Here is a 22,597-nt window from a genome sequence, read left to right on the forward strand (position 1 = left end):
TAGCGTTCCTTTAAATGTAGTTAAGTCTGCACAAGTCACTACCACCTGAGTGGCTTCATTTACGTGAAGGAGGAGGGGGAGGAGGAGGGGGTGGGTACTGGTAGGCAGTCTGCCCCATGTAACCTATCATATTGGTAGCTCCCGGAGGCTGTGCAAACTGTTGTGACATCAGTGGCTGTGGCTGCTGCCCAGACCGGCCCATCCCACTAAACTGCTGGCTAGAGCTCTGTGAACTTCTCCCAGTTGAGGTGGTGCTACTGGCCCCATAAGTGCCAGCACCATATTCTTGGGCTGTGTAACCACTTGTGCCATAAGCAGCTGCCCCATAGGTGCCTTGACCATAGGTGTATTGGCCTGCTTGTGCTCCAAAGGCAGAATTTGGACTTCCATAGCCACTACCGTTAGCATAACCGGCTCTATCGGTTTCACCACGATCCCGATAGCTTGCAGAGTCTCTCCGGCCACCATCTTTGACCCCTCGAAGCCTCCGGTCACACTCATCCTGATACATCAGGTTGGGATTGTTGGCTGAAGAAGTGGTCCGGTATCGAGAACGACCTCCTGATGAGGACACAAGGCATTTTCAATACTACGTATATGATCCAAACATAACCCCATGTAAAAATGCTACTCAGTACAAAAGTATTCAATATTCTTTCTCGATCTTTAATTAAGCGCTAGGCCAGCTTCCAAATCAGCACTTTATACTCAAAAGAACGGTAAACATTATTAAAGGATATTCAACTTCTCACCTTTTACGCCCTTTCTTTATTTGAGGATTACCAAGAAACAGACTCTTCCAAATGTAAGAAAAATGGTAAGGACGGTTTAAAAAACAAAAAAAGGCATGCAGCTAAGTTCATACGACCACAAAGGGATCCTCTACTAGTGCACACTGGTTCTCAAATGTTGCTTTGCACACCTAACTGCATCAGAATCATCTCACAAGTTTTAGGGGAAAAGTTCAGGTTTCTAGTTCAATTCCAAACCCACTTAAAAAAAACAACAACTGCATTTTAAAAACCTCGAAGGGAATTCTGATGTAAAGCTTCAACATACAGCAAGTGGGGGGAAAACATCCTATCAAACCTATCAAACTTGTAGGCAGGAAACCCAGATCCTACTATATTTTGCAACTGTCCAATTCAGAGCCAGTAACTATGCCTGTCTCTACTACCATGAAATGGTATAAAATTACTGACTTCTCCATATGGAAAACCAAAAACCTAACACACTACTAAGGCTATGACAGGCTCCCAAGCTTCATATTGTCTTACTTAGAAGAGATTATGAAAAATTATTAAGCAACATACATTAACCTTCACTGGCTTAAAGAAACAAGGCACAATGAACACACAAAAACGATACCTTGGCAGTACCTGGAGAACTCCAGGACTTACCCTTACCCCCTCCTCCGCCGCCTCCTCTGTGGTCCACCAGCTGCATCAGTTTTGGATTGATAGCTTGATTAGCCTCTTCCAGCACTTTGATCAACTCTCTGGCCTGCTTTAGGTTCCCTGGGGTGAAGAAGGTATAGGCGGTGCCCTTGTTGGTGCTACGGGCTGTTCGGCCAATACGGTGCACATAATCCTCTGAACTGTTTGGATAGTCATAGTTGATCACAAACTTGACATCTTCCACATCTTCAAAGCCAATGATGAGTCAGTGTGTAGGTTGATGTGGCAGGGAAAGAGAAGGTAAAGGACATGCCAACAACAGGTGGGAAGCACGAATGCAGATGACAGCAAGAGGAGAGAAGATTAAGTTAGTAACCACTCTGAACAGGAACAAAAAAAGACTCATCCCAACAGAGTAAAAGAGGATTAATGATGCTTGAGACATGCAGAGGAAGCAGCATCTTTACCAGCTGTAAAACCCTAAGGAAATCCCATTCAACCATCCAAACTCCTGCCTCTTCTGTATCTTAAGCAATATACTGACAGGAGTTGTACCAAATTCCAGTTCCATCCTTTTCAAAACTGGAATGTAGAAAGTGGTACCATCATTAAGCTACAAGGCCAAATCACTTCTACTCTGTTGGGAGAAGCCTGGCAAAATCTACCAGTAATATAACAAACTTACCTTTAAACCAGTCACAGAGCAAAATGAAAAGAAAAGAAAACAAAAACAAAAACAAAAACTTCATATACTTTATTACTACATTTCCATGGAGACTTAATTAAGATATTTAGATTAAAAATTTTTTGCTTATATTAAAAAAAAAAACAAAACTGATCAGAGCCAAAGTTAAATACACACTTATTTTCCTTTGCAGAAATATCCAAATTACCTTTCCTCTTTCAATCACCACAAGAGCACATTACACTAAAATTTCACTGTACTACCAAGCCCAGCTCTGCCAAATGAGGTTTTTTCTCAACTCAAGGTTACTTCAACTCAGTCCTTGCTTCAATTATCAAAGATTGTCTATGTAACCTGGAAAATTAAACAGCCAAAGAGTGTGGGAAAAACCATGAAACCTTGAGACACAAGTTTAATGTTCTGTCCACTGCTGGGAACTGGATTGAATAACCTCCTAAAGCTTAAAGTATGTAAATGTTAGTGTAATGCTTTCAGCTAAATGTATATTTTTACCTACTTAAACAAACAAATTTAAGACTATAACAAAGAATCCTAATGTTTTGTGGAAAAAATCTGCATTTTACAAAGAATATTCAGAAAATATCCTAGATAAAACACAGATTTTTGTGATATAAATAATTAAAAAACATTCTCTGTTTGTTACCAGACCGATGCACACTCCCTCCTCCTTTGGGAAACCGCTGCAGCCGATCCCGTCTCTTTGCCTTTTATTTTTGGCGGCCTCCTTTCGAAAACTCCGCCTTCTGACACGGGACCACTGGAGCGCGGGGAGCATGCATCAAGGGTCCGTGGCAGTGAGAAGTCCCCACACACGCTCGCTCTGTGAACTGGCTTAGATGCTTCTCTGTAGCCCCATTTGGTTGCCAAGCGCCGGAGAACCTGGGTTCGGGTAAAAATTTCAGGTCCTCCAACGCCTCCCCCAAGGATAATTGGGGTGATTGTAGAAAAAAATAATTAATAAAAAAAATGTAAGTTACATCCAAAGGGTCAGACTGCATCTATTGCCCAGACTGGATTAATTTCAGGGGGAAAGGGGAGATGATTTAAAAAAAAAAAAATTCAGCTGTTGTTAAAGGGCCTGTGAAGAAAGGGGCATTATGTCTGTTTCTTATTACAATAAAGGCTCCTCAGTCTTTACTGACCCCTAAAGTCCTGAAATCACACCAGAAAGACGAGAAGGCACTTATCACAGGGGGCAGCGTGAGTCTCCGGCTAGGGTCGTTGAGGTAACAAAGGGAAAACAAAAATTTACAGGGCCAGGATGGATGTGAGACGGGGGGGAATGGGGAATTATGCTCCATGACCACATCTTCAGGGCTAGGATAAGGCTCCTTACTCACTCCCACTGTGTATGACCACAGGCAGCAGAGCGGGTTGAATTACTGCACTGGATGCACAGATGTGTGCTTTCCTAGCAGAAAGCACTGGGGACTGGAGTCAACAGTTCAGCTATCAACACTTGGGAATACTTCTGGAAGGGTTCAGTAGTGGGCAGACATAGTGCAAGTTCTTCATACTAGAAAGGTGTCTTGCGTGTGCACAGATAGAGCTGGCTGAGGGCACATAAGAGCAAGCGCAGAATTTGTTTCTCTCCAGTCTAGTCTAGCCTGCCCTGATGTTATTTGTGCACTGTCACAATATTACCTTGGTGTCTTTAGAGAAGATGCTGTTGCAGGGTAAGAAATCAAAAAGTTAATGTTTTGGCCAGCTGCCCAGGGTAAGAACTTTTTGTCTGACAAGCCCTATGACATGGCCTGAATCTCCAATCACTAATTGGGAGGGGCTGAGACTAGTCAATAGGCTCATCTAGAGCTGCTTCGGGCCAATGTAGATTTGCCTCGGCCATGTACTGAGTGATCTGCAGCTGCTATCAAAGCTTCTGTTAAAAAACAAAACAAAATAAATTCAATACTTTTAGTTTAACAGTGTGTAGTTTAAACAAAAAAAGGAAAAATAAAAAATATCCCACTGGAAAGGGAATAAACAGTGGTTTCCGGAGGATGACTATTATAAAATTATGGGAATCGAAGAACTTACCTGAAGGGAACATTTAAGAGGCCATCGCTCGACAGGAAGTGAAAAAAGGCCTGGTGACTCAGCTGAAAATTGCACCCCTGTCTAATGAGGTAGAAGCCTTCACTTTCCAGGATCTTGTAGGACCTTGGTCAGCATTCTGCCATTTTGGTGGGTTTTCCCCTTCCTTTTGATTTTTTACAAGGCAGCAAACAAAGGGGCCCAAACAAGCACTGATGCTGAGTAACAAGAAACAGACTCAGATACCTTCCCTCTCCCCTCTCTTGGATGAGTGGGGGTGGGACGAAGAGTCTATAAGTTATTCTAATGGCAGCCAATTGATTTGGTTTAGAAATGCAGGGGGACATGGAACAAATATTTTAAATTGTCTAGGCAAGATGCACAAAGAAGCTACCAGCACATAGCAAGCCTGTTTAAAAACCACCATCACTGAAAGCTTTTATGTAAACTGCTTTCAGGCCTCAGCCTCTTCTCCCAACAGGTCCAAGTTCTAACCGCACAGATCCAGACATGACCTCAGAGGGCAGAGACAATTTTTCAGTCATGGCTGCAAGTCACCACCTCTGAAGGAGGGAATGATGAGTGCAATGTTTAAAAAGCCTTCATTACTTTTGTATTCCAGTTTGAATACTTGCTCTCTTTATGTTGAATATCATACGGGAATATGGTGCTTCTCGCCTTCCTGGGCAAGAAATTAGTATCTGTCAATAATTTAAAAATATCTTTGTGACAGAAATACTCTATCATTTTTAAAAATATAGTAAGTTTTGAGTTACACCTGTTTTTCTCAGAATAATGGGCTAAAGTACCCCAAAATATCTCTGAATACCTTAAATCGTAATGGGTTGAGAACTCCAGAACATCAACTTCAAATTAAGTTCTTCAATCGGAAGACAGCGCATCGATGATATGAGTATGGGTGGGAGGAGGGGATAACTGAGTGCTCATGATAGTTTTACTTCAGTAAATTAAATTGGGCAACGCAGATTTAATTGCTGAAAGATATCGTATCTATAGATTTACTAAATCCCAAGAATATATTAGCACTTATGGAATTGGACATCTGCAGATAGATTGGTAAAGGGGAAAAAAATAACTGAAGAAACTAGCTTCTAATAGCTAGGTTCAATTGGGCTCATTTTATTCACCCAGAATATAGAATAAAACCAGGAAGAAGTTGAGCTGTGCAAATGAACGTCTCCTCTCCCTCTACCGGTTTAAACAGTCATGCCTAGGCCTTGCTGCAGACCAAAGCCTGTTTGTTAGGAGCAGGAAGAGACTTTGAAAATAAAAGGAAAAAAACCCCCCAAAACAAACAAAAAACCCACCAAGGTTAAAAAAAATCATGGGGGGAAGGGGAATCACGTACTTTGTATGTAATTCTTCTCTTTTAAATATTTATCTAAACACACGTATATGCAACTCTAATGTGAAAAGACAAGCAAATCTTTTAACCAAAAGATACATATACCATTGACAGAGACACCTATCTATACAAACCTAGCCCACGGGAGGCTACATCTGTGGCAATGAGAATGGGAGCCTTTCCAGAACGGAACTCTGCAAAACAAGGATAGTACCATGAAAGCAAGTTATAAAATTAAGGCTACACCGTGATATATCTTAAAAAATGACCAAATAAACATTCCCAGCTATCTGGCCTTCTTACCCTATCATATTAAAACTTCAAGTAATGGTGTAAGAACACGCCAGGCTCTTTTAAATTTAAAGATAATAGTAATTCTTTTGAAAATATTTATTATACTCACCTTTAGCAGAGGAGCAATAGATCAAAAAATTTACCTCTAATAATGAAGTACCATTAAAATGGTGTGGCAATGTGTAACAGAATTAACATGAGCTGGAAATTTTCTTCCCTTAAATTATGACAGCAAAGTTGTCTCCCAAATAAAACAACACCAAAAGTGGGGGTGGGGGAGGGGGTATGAAAAGGGAGGAAGTTCAAAAGATGTGGAATGGGGCTTCCCTGGTGGCGCAGTGGTTGAGAGTCTGCCTGCCGATGCAGGGGACACGGGTTCGTGCCCCGGTCTGGGAGGATCCCACGTGCCGCGGAGCGGCTGGGCCCGTAAGCGATGGCCGCTGAGCCTGCGCGTCCGGAGCCTGTGCTCCGCAATGGGAGAGGCCATAGCAGTAAGAGGCCAGCGTACCGCCAAAAAAAAAAAAAAAAGACGTGGAATGAAAGGAGAAACCATTAACTTTGCCCTGTGAAATAACAGAATATATATACTGGTCTCTGCCCTCAGTTCCTGGCACAGAGCTCCTAAAACCCTTGTTAACAGGGATGCTAGGAGAATCTTTTATTCTAATACTTAAGTCTTTGACCCTGGCCCCTGAACAAGAGTTCCCAAACAAGAACAAGACAGGAATCTTTGTTCTAGTGAAAAGACACTTGATGGGCTCCAGAATAGCTCCTGGATGGACGTTGTTCACCAGAAAGACCAAGCCATGATCAGAGAAGCTTGGAACTTTGAGCCCCACTCTGGAGAGGAGAGGGAGACTGAGTTAACGTGATGAAGCCTCCATTAAAAGCCCACAAGTATGGGATGTGGGGAGCTTTCAGGCTGGTGTACATATCTATAAAGACAAGACCTCATTAGATAAAGGGTGGTCTAAGTGGTGAAAAAGTGGTGTAAAGAACCAGCACTAACGACCTTGAAGTATGGTGATGACAAAAATGCCCCCAATATTCAATTAACTAGAGCAGAGCTAGGCAAACCCTGGTCTTTGGGTCAAATCTGGCACAATGCCTATTTTTGCAAATAAAGTTTTGTTGGAACACAGCCAGGCTCTTTACATAATGCCTATGGCCATTTTTGTGCTACAACAGCAGAGTTTAACAGTTGTGACACAAAACACTATACAGTCTGCAAAGCCGAAAATATTTACTACCTGGCTCTTTACAGAAAGTGTGCCAATCCCTGAAACAGAGTGTAAGAACAATGCTTAGTTTTGAACTCACCATTAAGTACCCAATCTCTTTCTGGTTGACTCTTGTCTCCATGGATACACATAGCTGGCCAACTGTCAGAAGAAAAGAGCAAAGTACATGTTTGGCATTGCTGAAATATTATACAACATTCACAACACCAATTTAGAAATTCCTACTGAACTATAAAATCTGAGGCAAATAATTACCTCAGTGCTGCACTCACCCATCTCTGCGCATCCTTCGAGTGAGGTCATCACAGCGTCTTTTCGTCTCTACAAATATTATTGTCTTATTTTCCTTTTCAGCCATTATTTCCTCCATGAGTTGGATCAACCTGAAAACAAGACCAAACAATTCAGTCATCCAGAGAAGACCCCCTACACATCACGCAGAAGCTATGTTTGCATTATCAACCCTCCAAAGCTTTAGTACTTTCTTTTCAAATTACTTTCTCTGTAGCTGGTAATTATCAGAACTGGGATTCAAATCCAAGGATCCAGAATCCTTGCCTTTAACCACAAGCTCTGATGAATAATATAAAGAATGGATTGTTGGAAAGCTAGCAATGCTTTTAATGTTTTCAAGCCTAAAAAATACTGGCTTCTATTAACACTTTAGTTTTGGAGGATTATTAGGAAAGGTTTATCAGCATCATCAAAACAGTGAAATCTTTCATACTTGTGGTCTTTTTCACTTTCCATGCAGACATCCACAATCTGGAGGATGTTGTGGTTGGCACTCAACTCCAGATTGCCTACGTTGATCTGGGTGTAATCACGAAGGAAATCCTCTGCAAGCTGTCTTACTTCTTTTGGCCAGGTTGCACTCCACATTAATGTCTGCCTATCAGGCTATCCGGAAAGGAATGGAAAGGCTTTCTTTTAGATTAAGTAACTACTACAGGCAAAGGGTATAAGACAACGAATTATCAGCTTTACACACCCTGATTTGGTCAACAATTTTACGAATCTGGGGTTCAAAGCCCATGTCAAGCATTCTGTCAGCCTCATCCAGTACAAGGTAAGTACATCGGCGAAGATTTGTCTTTCCTGACTCCAGGAAATCTATCAGGCGGCCAGGAGTAGCTATACAGATCTCGACACCTGTAAAACAAATCCAAAGATCTATCCAACTAAGAATTCTTTACACACTGTTCAAGCCTCAGCAAACTAAGAAGCACCAACTCTGGTGGTTGTACTCAGTGCTACAGAGCACTAACTTTTAACACAGTGCCTGGAAAAGCATGATGTAACAAAAATTTATGTATAATTATCCGAACCTCGACAAAGTTTAAGTCTAGTCACACTGAACTTCCCTAAAATAGCATTTTAACCATATTTGAGGATTGCTAAGCTGCTGAAATACTGATCTCCCCCCATCAACCAGAATCCACTGTTTTCTTCTTCAATTTCATTTACAGAAATTGATAAAATGAGAGAAACTAATAATTCTTAAACACTAATTTTTAAAATTACCTCTCTCCAAGTCTCGAATCTGGGGACCTTTAGGAGCACCTCCATAAATGCAAGTGCTCTTCAATCTAGAACATTTGCCATAGTCATCAGCCACCTGCTGTACCTGCTGGGCAAGCTCTCTGGTAGGAGCCAGAACTAGACACTAAAACAAACAAACAAACAAATTACTTGAGACACCTATCCCAAGTTTTAGGAGGAAAAGAAAAGTACAAAAAGGTTATTTAATTCTCTATTGTTTAATTTGCTACTTTCAAGTATGTGATGGGGTGAGGAGTTGGGAAGGCAGGGGGTCTAAGACAGTACACTGAAGTGTGGCAAAAATTATGAGAACTAATACCTGGCATGTGGTATGATGGTTGACTTTTGACACATGATTCATTACCGTTATGTGTGCTATGTAAGTAGATTTACAGACGGTATTACCTAGTTTTAACTAAACAACTCACAAAATGAGTAAGTAGCTATAAAATATTCCTGCAAAACCATGGATTAAATATTAGAAACAAACTGGGAGATTGGGATTGACATATATACACTAATATGTATAAAACAGATAACTAATGAGAACCTGCTGTATAGCACAGGGAACTCCACTTCGCTGTACAGCAGAAACTAACACAGCATTGTAAATCAACTGTACCCCAATTAAAGAAAAAAAACAAAAGAAACAGATGAACAGGAAATGAGCAAAGCTGACACTTTTCTGACATCAAGTTTAAGCTCTTAGCCAGGCACATTAGGCAAAAACAAGGATGACTTATACACAACGTGACAAGGAGCTGGCCAAAAAATACAAAATTAAGACACTTTGAAACAGGTATCATATATACTGTTAACAATGACTCTCACTTGGTGTACTGATCCATTAGACATTAACTAATGACAATAAAGCTAACTGTATTAGCCATATGGAACACATTACATATTATGTTAATGAAAGGTAATGCATTATTTCTTGTTGTGAATACACTGAGACATACTATAATAACGTATTCGTAAACATATACAGTGAGTGCAAGCTCTATTAAAAAAAAAGTTAAGAATGTACATTCAAAATGTTTGAAGACCACTACTGAAATCTTACAGTAAATAGCATAAGTGAAAATGATCAAACAAGAAAATCATGCTGCTCTGTAAACATTTATAGACGCATCACTTAACCACAGAAAATACACATCCCAAACCCGACTCAGCCACAGGGCAAGGATCTCATTTCATACTTTTTTATCCCTCATAGCATCAATGAGCAATTAAGAATTGCATTTGAATTTAATGCAGAGTAAATGCCTCTATATGAAGGTAATGGGCATAACTGTTAAAAGTACAAGTAGTTCAAATTCAAGCTCAGCCATTTAATTCCTATATGACCCTGGGCAAGTCATTTAATTGCATTGTGTCTAAAATTTATCAGTAAGATAGACATAATCTCTCTTCCGGATACAGAAGGTAGGGTTGAGGATGAAATCTGAGAACATATGTAAAGCACAGTGCCTGAAACACAATAATCATTAAGTTGTAGTCATTCTTAGAAGTGTAAACAAACTGAAACACACTTACAATTGGGCCATCTCCTCTTTCCAAGTAAGGCTGGTGGTTAATATGAACAATAGCAGGCAGCAAATACTGGGGTGGGGGGAAAGAAGGACAGTGTTATACCAAAACTAAGCCATTATATTAATTGTTCTAAATTATCACAGTAATTGATAATGCCTAAGTAACTAGGAAAGGGAAAACAGAACTCACAACTGTTACACACATGTGCAATGTATATTTGAACACAAAATGCTTCCACATATTTCAGATAGCTAAAAAAGCTGAAATATTATCCCTATCTGAATTAGAATTTCAAGAATTGAGAACATATGGAGTATTTACAATAGCAAAATAAGTTACCACAATATTAAAAATCTTCCCTTGCTGGTACATACCGCCAATGTCTTCCCAGAGCCAGTCTGAGCAATGCCCACCATATCCCGGCCACTAAGAGCCAAGGGAAATCCCTGGCACTGAATTGGAGTTGGTTCTGTGAAGTGCTGATCCATCAACACATCCATTACGTATTCTGTACGAAAATCGATATTACTACTTTAAGTAAAACTAAGGACCCACAGCCAAAAGAAATTTAAAAAACTGTTAAGCTCATTGAAGGGAGGATTTACCCAGCTTTACATCTCTCCAAGTATTGTTTTTTTCTTCAGTACTGAATCTTTGACCTGTTACTTACTACTTCTCAAGAAGGCTACTGCCACAGCCATCTACCCTTACCCTCGAAAACTTGAAAACCACTGCTCTGAAGTATTTAACATGGTAATGACTACCATGGTACATGGTAGTCACTTATTGTTTATCTAATTCAAATTTTAACCAGCTAGAAAGCAATTTCATTTTGCTGTTTTCTAAAAAGTAGAGGCAAAATCCCAGGGAAAGATGGGGAAAAAAAGCAAAAAACCCCAAAAGTTCTAAGCAGAGAACACATGAGCATTAAAAATAAAACAAAACAAGGCTTCCCGGATGGCGCAGTGGTTGAGAGTCCGCCTGCTGATGCAGGGGACGCGGGTTTGTGCCCCGGTCCGGGAAGATCCCACATGCCGCGGAGCGGCTGGGCCCCTGAGCCATGGCCGCTGAGCCTGCGTGTCCGGAGCCTGTGCTCCGCAACGGGAGAGGCCACTGCAGTGAGAGGCCGCGTACCGCAAAATAAATAATAAAAATAAAACAAAAACCCAAAACCACAAACACACACACACAAACAAAAACTCCCAAAAACCTTTGTGAAAGGTTTCTACTTATCTTTTCAACAAAATCCTGAGCCTGGGTCAAAACCTTTAAATAACCTATGACCACACTGACTGTTCAAGCTAAATTAACAATTAAGATACTGGATTGAAAAACACTTACGTGGGAAGTTAGCATGATGGAAGGCAAACACAGGTTTAGGACAAACATCGCCTCCTCTCACTGTAATCTCTTTCTTTCGGCGTAGTTCATCAACCTCATACTATGTAAGACAACAAAGTAAGACAAATCAGTAAACAAGTTATTCTAAACATGCAAAACTTTATGTTCCAATACAGCAGAACAATTATCATTAAATCCACAATTACACTGGAAAATATGTATAACACTTCTTATAGTGCTTTCATATGTGTTCAGCTTCATCCAACTCTGAGTCAATGAAGCAGGTTAGCAACCATTCCATTTTCCACATGAGAAAACAGTTACTCAGAAAGATTAGTAAATTGCCCAAGGCCAGAAGTAGGAAGAGGGAGAAAATGTGGAACTTAGGACCAAGTGCTCTTTCCTTACACTTTCTTCTGAACAAGTTACCATGTCATGCGTAAAGTCCAAAATAATCATGAGGTTAAAAATACAAACAGGAGTAAAAGCCAATGTTTTAAATTTTTAATTTACTTCATAGATGAAAAGACATGACACCTCATATACAGCTGAAATCACATAACAAATTGGTTGGAAAATATAACCAACAAATGAGAACCAAGTAATACATTAGGTATTACTGGTTTCTCTTGTATCAGCAATCCTAACAAGAACCAAGGAAAGTACCACCACACTAGACTAAAACATATAACAAAAAACAAAACAAAACACAAAAACATATAACAGCAATGGCTGTATATATACTGTGGCTAACGTACCTACTTGGTTCATTACTGTATATGAAAAAAAAATAAATAAATAAAACCCCCCAAACTTACCGGAGTCAGCCTTGCCACTTCTGGATGTTCAACATAAAAATTCTTCTCAAACTTGGGGAGCTCACTCAAATCCCACTTCTTTTTACGTAAACGCTCCCCAGGATTACCAAACTTCTTCGGGGGAAGGCCACCACCACCTCTTGCTCCAAACCTAGAAACACCAACATTTTTAGCTTTTTAGTGTTTTTAAAGCAAAATACCTTAGCTGCCACAAAAACATGTAAAAAGATGGGACTCTTGGGCTTCCCTGGTGGCGCAGTGGCTGAGAGTCCGCCTGCCGATGCAGGGGACGCGGGTTCGTGCCCCGGTCCGGGAGGATCCCGCATGTCGCAGAGCAGCTGGGCCGGTGAGCCACGGCTGCTGAGCCTGCGCATACGGAGCCTGTGCTCCGCAACGGGAGAGGCTACAACAGTGAGAAGCCTGCGTACCGCCAAAAAAAAAAAAAAAAAAAAAAAGATGGGACTCTTAAGATACTACCAGCCCCTCCAAAAAAATATTTACTTGTGAAGTGCTTAAAACAGTATCTGGCACAGTAAACACTCAGTACAAGCTGGCCTAATTGTATTCATTTAACAAATAGTTACTGGGAACCGACTATGTGCCAGGTACTGTTTTAAGTGGTGCTGGAGATATTGAAGTGAATAGAAGTCTCTACCCTTTGTAATATTCTGAAATGTAGGTGAGGACATGAAAGTTTAAATTAGGGCAAAATTGTGGACAGGAAGAAAAACAGTTCAAGCGGCTCCATACTTGGAACGGCTTCTTGAACCCCTTACCCCTTTATACTGTGATGAGCACTCCTTTTGCCTGCTAATCTGCTAAGGAAAACTACTAGGACCCCTAAAAGACTGGTAGGCTAGTCTTCACCTTTAGTTTATGCTAATGAATGGCCAGGGCAAAAATTTATGATCTTTCCTTCCACTTTATCTCCACCTTTATCTTCTTTCTCCTTTCTGTTCACAGGCAAATAGTACTATTAACTATAAATTTGCTAAAAGAACCATTAATAAGGCTTAGTTAAGGTCTTTAAATCTCTATTTAAAAATCAATCTTTTTGCTTTATCTTTCACAACAGACGAGTTCAACTGGAATACAAATGTGGCCATTAGCCGAACTTGATATTCTACTTTTCCTAGAAGAATCCCAACACTAAGATGGTCTTCATTTCTGTATTTCAACCTATTAAGGTGCAGGGCGTTGTCTGATGGACAAATAATATACAGTATGTTTTCATCCCATTTCCTTACTCCTGAAAATACACTGAATTTAATTTTTTTCCACTCTAACTCAATCATATCCTCTTGCAAGTGGTTCCACTTAATAATCAACAGGCAGGGCTTCCCTGGTGGCGCAGTGGTTGAGAGTCCGCCTGCCGATGCAGGGGACGCGGGTTCGTGTCCCGGTCCGGGAAGATCCCACATGCCGCGGAACGGCTGGGCCCGTGAGCCATGGCCGCTGAGCCTGCGCATACGGAGCCTGTGCTCCGCAACGGGAGAGGCCACAACAGTGAGAGGCCCGCGTACCGCACACACACACACACACAACCCAACAGGCAGTACATGTACTAACTATCCTAAAGGGCCTCAATTTCCTGGAATTCAAAATGCTCTTTAAATTCTTTGGCTTAAAGACCCAGCTATACATTTCTCTAAATACACACAAAGATTGACGGCTGGAAATTTTACTGGGACTATTAAATATTTACATTCAAAAGGCAGAACTTAGGGCTTCCCTGGTGACGCAGTGGTTGAGAGTCCACCTGCCGATGCAGGGGACACGGGTTCGTGCCCCGGTCCGGGAAGATCCCACTGCCGCGGAGTGGCTGGGCCCGTGAGCCACGGCCGCTGAGCCTGCACGTCCGGAGCCTGTGCTCCGCAACGGGAGAGGCCACAGCAGTGAGAGGCCCGCGTACCGCAAAAAAAAAAAAAAAAAAAAAAAGGCATAACTTGGCTGATTCCATTTATACTACTGTTGATCAATACCTATGACACCTTCAATATGCCCTCAGGCTTAAGACTGAACAGACCTAAAACTACATGGGTTGACCCCTCCCCCCTCACTTGCAAGTGAAGCAACTAACACAATTTAAAATAAGGTACTCTACAAATAAAAAAGCCAAGTCATTAGATTGTCAGAGTCTTGCAAAGAATAAAAATGACCCAAGACTAATTTTCAGAGACTGGCTGCCTAATTATATAAATTTATGTGATTCCTAGAAGATGCCATTTCAATGCTGCTGCTGTTGCATTCCAGTGCTACCCAGACCTTAAAATAATGACCTAGAACAGAACTTGAGCCTTTTCTCTTGTAGAATGAGTATATTTGTGCCACCATTTAAAGATGCACATATCCTAACCCCCTGCATACCATGCTGCTCATTTAATGTTTTTAGCGAGTATTAAGTTTAATTTGGCTTTTCAATAAATACCAGTTTTGAAGATTTGTACATTAACATGCAAAATCAAGGTAGTTTAAATGTACAATGCACATTTGTACTGTCCGTGTACGTACACTACCTCACTCATTCCCCTTTCACAACAATAATCCATTTCAGCTCTGTTCAGTTCAGGACAAACAGCAGCAATTCAAATAACACAGGAAATTTCATAGTAAAGGTAGAATCAGGGCACACACCTCATTAAAGAGTGCCATTTTGTTTGAAATGAATTATTTCTAAAGTCTTTTTTAATGTCATCTGACACTTAAGAGTCAATATGGGTGGGGTAAACTAAGAATGGATCAGTAATTCACTTTTTCCTCTTTTCAAATAATGAACTTTTATTATTAAAGCATATATACAGTAAGATATTAAACCAAACACCCACGGTAAAAAAAACCACCATTATCAGTACCTTGGTAGCCTCCATGTGCCTATTTCAAGTTTACAATCCCCATCATAACTAGTACCTCGAATTTTAACCATTGCGTTGTTTTTTGGTCTTGTCCTATTTGTTAGTGTCCTTATATGTTATTCTTCTAGCATAACTTGTTTTACTTAACATTATATTTGTGAATCATCCATGTTGATACAAGTTTTTCTTTTTCACTGCTGTACTGCAGTCTTATTGTACGAATTTATGCAGACATTTGAGCTGTTCCTAATACTGTCATGAACAACCCTGTTATAAACATGGATACCGGGGTATGTGTACAGGGTTTCTCTAGGTCTAAGAGTCTAGGGTATAAAGCTTAAGAGAGGAATTCTGGGTCATCTTCATTTTACTAGGTAACATTAAGTTCTTTTTCCTAAGTGGTTGTACTGAAATTCACTTCTAAATTTAGCTATACTGTGAAACACTAAGCAAACATTTCCACTTACAGCCCTCCGACCTTAATGCTAAAATCAAATATTTTCCTTCATAACAAGGTATAAGTCAAAGCAATCCTTTTTAGTTAGTAAATTAAGAGATAATTGAAGAGCTTCTGACTAGAAGGTCTGGTACTTGTGTATCTGAACCACAAGACAAAAATGTTTGAGAAAATAGCATTAACAGAATGCCTACTACAGAGAGACAATTACACACAGTATCTCAATTCTGGAGAACAATGCAAAGGCAATTACTATCCCCATCTTCAGATGAGAAAATCGGCTCACAAAGGTTCAGGATCTTGCCCAATGTCACCCACACTCATATATATATTAAGAAGTGGCGTCACATAAACTTTTTATGCATAGATAAAACTTTTATTACAAAAAAGTAAACAGCATAAGTCAACACGGATCTCTAAAGCAACTTTTTCCTTTAACGGTGTAGGGGGGGACACATTAAGACTTGTATCTCAGTATCTGGGAGGACTCCAGGTTTAATCCTGTTAACTTCCAACCCAATAACCGTGGCATTACAACATCAAAAATTTTCAAGCTAGGCCGAGAAGTTAATGCTTCAGTCCAATTAGAGAAGGGAAAAAAAAAAAAAAAAAGACTGAAACATTAAAAAAAAAACAAAACCCTGTAATAACGACCAAACCAAAAACTCCCTCCCCCCCAACGACCATTTAGAGGGCAAGTAATCCCATCGCTTTGCATTTCAATGTGCTTCCATCGAATTATTTTTAAATACGACTAAAGGTAATTTTTAAATATTTTAAAGACTACCAGTCAGCCTCTTAGTCTCTAGTTTCAAGCCAGGTTTCCAGTTCCATGAACAGGGAAGCCATTTCGCGTAAAAGATTTTCCCAGGCTGAACTCGGAGACCTCATCCTCTTCTCTCAGCAAGAACATCCGAGTTTCACGGATGAACACTAGGCCTGGAGAGATCAAATGACTTGCTCAAATCGGCCGGGCTCGAAAGCCGGGAAACGAAGGAGGCCCGGGCTGAGTTGGCGGCGGCCAGGCCTCCCCTCCTGCTCCCCGCGGGGCTGAGGCCGGGCCGCGCCACGACGACCGTCCGCAAGCAGGGGCTGGGGCGTCGCCAAGCCACCGCCCCCCACTGCCGGGTCACCAGTGACCCGGTGGCCCAGGCCCACCCAGAGGCCCGCGCTCTAAACCGGTATTACGTCCCGGGTCGCCTCGCCTCCCACAGTTGGGAGCGTCGCTCCCACGCTCGCAGTCAGCTCTAAAGTCTTCCGCTCGACCGCAGACTGCGGTCTCCTCAGGAAGCAACCTCCTCCCCGCCCCGCGTGCACACAAGGCCTTTCCTCTCCTCCTCCCCCCTTACCCTCCACGGTCACGATCCCGGTCCCGGTCCCCAAAGCCGCCTCCGCGCATGGTCCCAAATGGATAGAGATCTGGGAGCGGGGCACGGATGGCCGGGCTCGGGAGGGCCTGCGGCTCCGGTCTAGTGACGACCGATGGCGGCGGCGCCTCCGCTGTTGGGGCGGCGGCAGGCGCGGCGCTTTCTCGCTCCGACGCGCTGTCTCCCGTCGCAGACGCCACCGTCGCCGCCTCTCTCGTCGGAGACGGGAGCAAAACACAGAGAATCGGGGTTACAGAAGCAGTGGGTAGGTTTGGCTACGCTCAAACCCGGCAGTGCCGCGGCTTAGGCGTCTCCTTCCTTCCCAGCGACTGCACAAAATGGCGGCCGGCGCTGAGACGGCTCCAGCTTAACGCTACGTACGCCGGAGACGATACGTAAACAGCGTCGCGGAATAGCTCGCGGGCTTCGCAGAGTACTACGGTTATTCTTGGAAGCATTTTACGTCAGTTGCGGAGGCGGGCGCACTTTGCGGTCGGGAGCAAAAAAACAAAGTACGGATCAGGCGTAGAGTTCTCGCACCACCTGAACCAGAACTAGGGGTAGGGAGGGAAGGGGGACAGCGACGTAACATTCTTTGCGTCGTTAGCCGGCCCACTATTGCGAAGATGCGCTGTGTGCGTAACACATTCTGTTTAGAGAATAGAGGATTTTGCCGGGTTCCGACACGGGACGGAACACTGGCCTGCTTGTGTAAGTTGCCTTGCAGAGACAATAACTGTCCTCCATATTGAAGGCGTCAAGTTTCAGGGTCTCCAGGTGCCAAACGCCCACGAGCGTCTTCAGGGTCCCTGGCTGGCTCCCCAAGATGGTCCTGCCAGCCATCTGGCCCCACCGCCCTGGGCCTTGCGGGTCTGGCCGCGCGCCCCGGCGCCATTTCCTATCAGTTGCCTCTCGCTGTGCTGTCGCCGGCGGCCATGATGGATGTCCCTTGTCGGTTCTTAGGGGAGTTGGTCAGGCGCCGACGTCCCAGCTGAGTTAGATCACTCTCTGCTACGCTTGGTTCACACTGGAGTGCATTTTCTGAACAGAATATTTACACTGTCCCCGGCTGAGCACAGTTAGCTAACAAAGAACCGAAATGTGGGTGGAGACCTTCTTAAGGTAGACGCTGAGGCCCCTTGGCCACCATTAAATGGCGCTGCCTCAGGAGGCCCGTGACAGGCCCCTAGTGCCCTCCCGAGACGAAAACGTTTAAAAGCGGTGGTCTTGAGACCCTGAAAAGGTGAAGGCATAAGTACATGTTTTTAACCAGGCTAGGCTGCCTTCCTCTCTCAATTGCTTCTAAGATGACTTCCTTCTCCCTACCTGCTTCCTTCTCTCTCTAGCTGCACTTTAAAGTCTCATAAGCTTGGCCAGATAGCGTCACAGATTGTCAGCTGCTAGGGCCCTTGCAGAGCAGCTCACTGAACGTCTTTCTTATTTCTACAGATGGGTGAAGGGGGAGGAGATTTGAGGTCCCTCATTGTGGGGGCTGAGTGATGTCTCCTTCTCTGTTCTGAGTGCTTCCCAAGTTATTAGAAAAGTAGCATAAGGAAAGGAGTTTCGTGACGGGTCGTGCAGATGTCTTAGACCATAGACGAGATGGACAGTCATGGATTCATTGGACAAGTGTTGAAGACCTAATGGTCCAAGCACTGTGCTAGGCACTGCGACACAGCAATGAACAAATGAGTCCCTGCGCCTGTGGAGTTTACACTCTAGTGGGGAGATAGACAATAAATGTCAGGCAGTTGCTAACTTAAATAAAAATTAAAAACATAGAAAAGGGATAGTGTAGCGCCTGTGGGGGAGGGGAGTATACTTGTGACATAGTATTTTACATAGGATGTCCTAGGAAGACCTTCCTGATCAAGGGACATTTGAGCAGAGACCTAAAGTGAGGGAGCTAGGCTTGCTAACACAGAGGAAAGAGTAAGTACAAAGGCCCTGAGGCAGAATGTAACTGGAGTAGCAAGGAGAAAAGACAGGAGAGGGCCAGATTATGAAGGAGTTTGAAGGAGTTGTAGGCCACTTTAAGGACTTTATCTTTTCCTTCCAGTAAAATGGAAATCTCTGAAAGGTTCTAAGCAGAGACATAATAAAAGGACCCCTATCACTGCAGTCTAGAGAATAAATTGAGAGTGAGCTAGGACAGAAGCAGGCAGATTAATTAAGAGGCTAGTGCAGTAATCCAGGCAAGAAATTATGGCGCTTGGTGAGGTTAATAGCAGTGGGTAAAGGAGAAATCGTCTGATTGAAAATCTAGCCAACGATTTCTTGATGAGTGGGATATGAAAGAAACAAGAGTCAAGGATGAATTTTGTAGGAATTGGCCAACAATTAAATTCCTACTATGATTTAGGCTGTATAAGCCCTGAAGGAGTTATTGTGAGTGGTTCACAACTCTGTGATTGCATAGTCATTAAACTTACCCACATGTGAAATATAATGCCTCTGCTTTCTATCTTGGTATGGCCCACCTTGGTTCTTTGATAGTTTGGCTTATTGTACAGTTGACTCTTGAAGAACAGGGGTTTGAAATGCCCAGGTCCACTTATACCATGATGTCTTTCACTAAATAAGTACTATAAGATCTGAGGTTGGTTGAATACATGGATGTGGAACGTCAGATTTAAGGGCAACTGTAAAATTATAGGCCTCTTTTCAACTGCGTGGACACCCCTAACCCCTGTGTTGTTCAAGGGTCAATTGTACTTTAGATACAAGAGGTTGAGAATATTGAGGTCATTAAGTCAACAAGGTCACCTAAAGCAGTTGCCTTCAAACTATGATATAAAAGGGACACAATGGAACAGAGTTTACAGGAAGTCTATTTCCAGATTGAACTTTCATATATATTCCTTTCTAAAATTGATATGACTGAGAAATATGTCCGTAATTGCACCCTCCCACATTACAAACGAAAAGAATATTTCTCTTCTACTCAAAATCTTACTATGGACTTTGTCATGGATGTAAAAATCTCAGAGGCGACAAATAGAAGGACAATTAGACATGCTAATGTTGATGTGAAAAAAGTAAATGATTCTAATGACTTGGTAACATATCCTTTTGCAAATCAGGAGAATTCTGGTTCTTGGTTTTCAACAAAATGGAAGGAGGACCACGTGGAATTTTCAGCTGATAGATCCTTAAAAATAACTTCTTAAGATAGATTACTGGATTTTTGCCATATAACTTGGAAGAAGATCAAAGAATTGAGGGATATTACCATAACAAAACTCTTTCCATTCCCACCTACTAAATTATGTGATCAAAGTTTCTAAGCACTTAATGGCTATAGAAAAGGAGAAAAAAATTGCCAAAAGTAATATTTTTCTATGGATACAGGATTTACTTTTTCTTAGTCTCTTTCTATTTTTTTAAAAAAATTATTATATTTATTTTTTGGCTGCGTTGGGTCTTTGTTGTGGCACACCGGCTCTTCTCTGGTTGCAGCGAGTGGGGGCGAGTGGGGGCTACTCCTTGTTGTGATGCACAGGCTTCTCATTGCAGTGAGAGCACGGGCTCTAGGCTCGCGGGCTTCAGTAGTTGTGGCACACAGGCTCAGTAGTTGTGGCTCGCGGGCTCTAGAGTGCAGGCTTAGTAGTTGTGGTGCACGGGCTTAGTTGCTCCGCGGCATGTGGGATCTTCCAGGACCAGGGCTCGAACCCGTGTCCCTTGCATTGGCAGGCGGATTCTTAACCACTGCGCCACCAGGGATGCCCCCATTAGTCTCTTTCTATCTTATTAAAAGATGCATTTCCATTAAAAATTTTACTGTTTAATAGTTATTAAGAGTTGTAATATGTTTAAATTGCTTTGCTTAATTTTGTTCGAATAATTACAATAACTTAATCCAGAAGAAATTTTAATACACAGAGAAATAAAATTAAGTGATGAATAAGACATTTGATGTAAAAATATAAGTTAAAATTCTGGAAAGAAAATAAGAAGAGCTTATTCATGTTTTTTTGTTTGTTTGTTTTGCCACATGGCATGCGGGATCCCAGTTCCTCAACCAGAGATCGAACCCATGCCCCCGAAGTGGGAGTGCGGAGTCTTAACCACTGGACCACCAGGGAAGTCCTGACTGTGCTGTTTCTTGAGAAGGAGGCAGAGAGATACAGGGGAAGGAGGAGGGGTGTGGTCCTCATCAGGAGGAAGGGGTCAGCCACTACCTAGTATGAATTAGGGAATTGACCCAGCTCATTGACTAAAACTCACCCACAGCCTTAGGGCCCAGGAGACAGCGCTGGAGGAGCAGGGCTGATATTTGCTCTGGTTGTGTTTTAGGACCCAGAGGGTGTGCAGTAAAGGTCCTGCTGTCTCTCCCTCCCTACTGGGCGACCAGGGAAAGGGTTTATTGTGTGCCCAGAGCTCCCCAGGGGCTGTGCATCATCTGTAGGTCTCTGGGCCTCTCTGAACTTATTTCCTTGGTTTGGAAAGGGCACAAGCCATGGAGACAAACCCTAGGGCATGGGGCCTCTGGTAGAAGCTATACAGGTTAGCTGGAGACTCCGGGGACTCAGCCTGGAAGAGGGTCCAGTGCCTGCCCCCACTGTATAGGACATGGTGTCAGCTTCTCTGGGGAGACTGACACCTGGTTCACATCCCACCAAGACCACCCTGAAGCGAGGGTGTTCCTCAGTGGAAATCTTATGCCTTGTTATGGAAGAATGGACACTGGGCAGCCCCAAAAGTCAGTTCTCATAGGCTGGAGGGGAGGGAGTAGGTATATGCTAAAATAGAGACCAAACTCCTTAGTAGCTGAGCAAGAGTTAGAGAGCTGTGTTCATGTTTTTTAATAGGTTCCTCTGTGTTCCCCAGACAGATATAGACGTGTTGATCCGATATGGAGCTGAGTTGAGAGTCAGAGAGGAAAGTTGGCAACATCCTGCTAAGAAATAAAATGGAAAGGAGGAGAGGTGATCCCAAAGGCTGTAATTATGTTACAGTCAATTGTATTCTAGAAATACATAGACTTAATAGTGTGAAGAAAAGCAAGCTGGCACCAAAAATTAGAACATAAGGACAAAGACAGTGAAAACATCAATAGGTTAGTTAAACACCAACTAGCATCTCTAAGATATTATATAATGAGAAGGGAAGCTCTGGTATTTACATAATTTTGATCACAAAGGCAAAATATTGTTTGCACACACTTGGAGGAAAACCAACTAGCATTAGGGTTATCTCTGATGAAGGACTGTGCCAAACAAGGACACCAAGCCCTAACACACACACACACACACACACACACACACACACACACACACACACACACCCCTACCTGATCTGGAGGTGGTTCTATTGGTACTGGATGGAAATCAGGTGGAGTCAAAAGAAGGGACTTTTGCTTTTGTATACATATGTAATTCTAGACACGTATGTTTGAGAATTTATGGGGTTGATGCAGACCTGTTGTTTCCCTCAAAATGGCTCCTGCTCAGAGGAGTCAGTGTAAGCAGATTCACATGGCTTTACCTCCTCTACCTACTGGAATCGCTGCAAAGACCAGTTCTCAGATTGGGAAATAAGGGAACTGACTCCCTAGGTAGTGCTTGTGAATTGAATTGGGACTGTAATGTTCAGCACAGGCTTTTTGCTCTCTGCCAAGAAGGAGTGAAGCTACTTGGGAAAGGG

The 22,597-nt window shown here is 42.5% G+C and overlaps 1 protein-coding gene across 3 annotated transcripts; it reads right to left on the reverse strand.

Annotated features, from left to right (window-relative positions):
• Window positions 1-5: 5 nt before the first annotated feature.
• On the reverse strand, window positions 6-17,221 carry DDX17 (DEAD-box helicase 17). Of its 3 annotated transcripts, none has more exons than XM_022597147.2 (13): window positions 16,934-17,221; window positions 12,276-12,426; window positions 11,458-11,557; window positions 10,491-10,624; window positions 10,120-10,185; window positions 8,563-8,704; window positions 8,030-8,190; window positions 7,766-7,938; window positions 7,311-7,421; window positions 7,118-7,179; window positions 5,638-5,697; window positions 1,407-1,643; window positions 6-561 (listed from the first exon to the last, which is right to left on the reverse strand). In XM_022597147.2, the coding sequence occupies exons 1-13, from the start codon at window positions 16,981-16,983 to the stop codon at window positions 56-58; spliced, it is 1,953 nt and encodes a 650-aa protein (XP_022452855.1). In that variant the 5' UTR covers window positions 16,984-17,221; the 3' UTR covers window positions 6-55. The 3 variants fall into 3 exon arrangements, with proteins under 3 accessions (XP_022452855.1, XP_022452854.1, XP_089777453.1); XM_022597146.2 differs by having other exon boundaries at window positions 1,401-1,643; XM_089921327.1 differs by lacking the exons at window positions 10,491-10,624; window positions 16,934-17,221 and having other exon boundaries at window positions 1,401-1,643; window positions 12,276-12,390.
• Window positions 17,222-22,597: the final 5,376 nt, after the last annotated feature.

The sequence above is a fragment of the Delphinapterus leucas genome, chromosome 11 (genome assembly GCF_059928025.1).
Source record: "Delphinapterus leucas isolate spDelLeu-1000000601 "Yukka" chromosome 11, BTC_Dleu_Yukka2, whole genome shotgun sequence".
NCBI classification, from domain to species: Eukaryota; Metazoa; Chordata; class Mammalia; order Artiodactyla; family Monodontidae; genus Delphinapterus; species Delphinapterus leucas.

What these genes read in the sequence shown, in the direction of transcription:
- DDX17 (XM_022597146.2), bottom strand. Translation starts at nt 16,983, where the DNA reads ATGCGCGGAGGCGGCTTTGGGGACCGGGACCGGGATCGTGACCGTGGA. An exon ending in AAGAGATTGGGTACTTAATG is followed by an intron (nt 5,698 to 7,117) that starts GTGAGTTCAAAA and finishes CTTGTTTTGCAG; the next exon opens with AGTTCCGTTCTGGAAAGGCT. An exon ending in TGTAGCCTCCCGTGGGCTAG is followed by an intron (nt 1,644 to 5,637) that starts GTTTGTATAGAT and finishes TTGGCTTTGAAG; the next exon opens with ATGTGGAAGATGTCAAGTTT.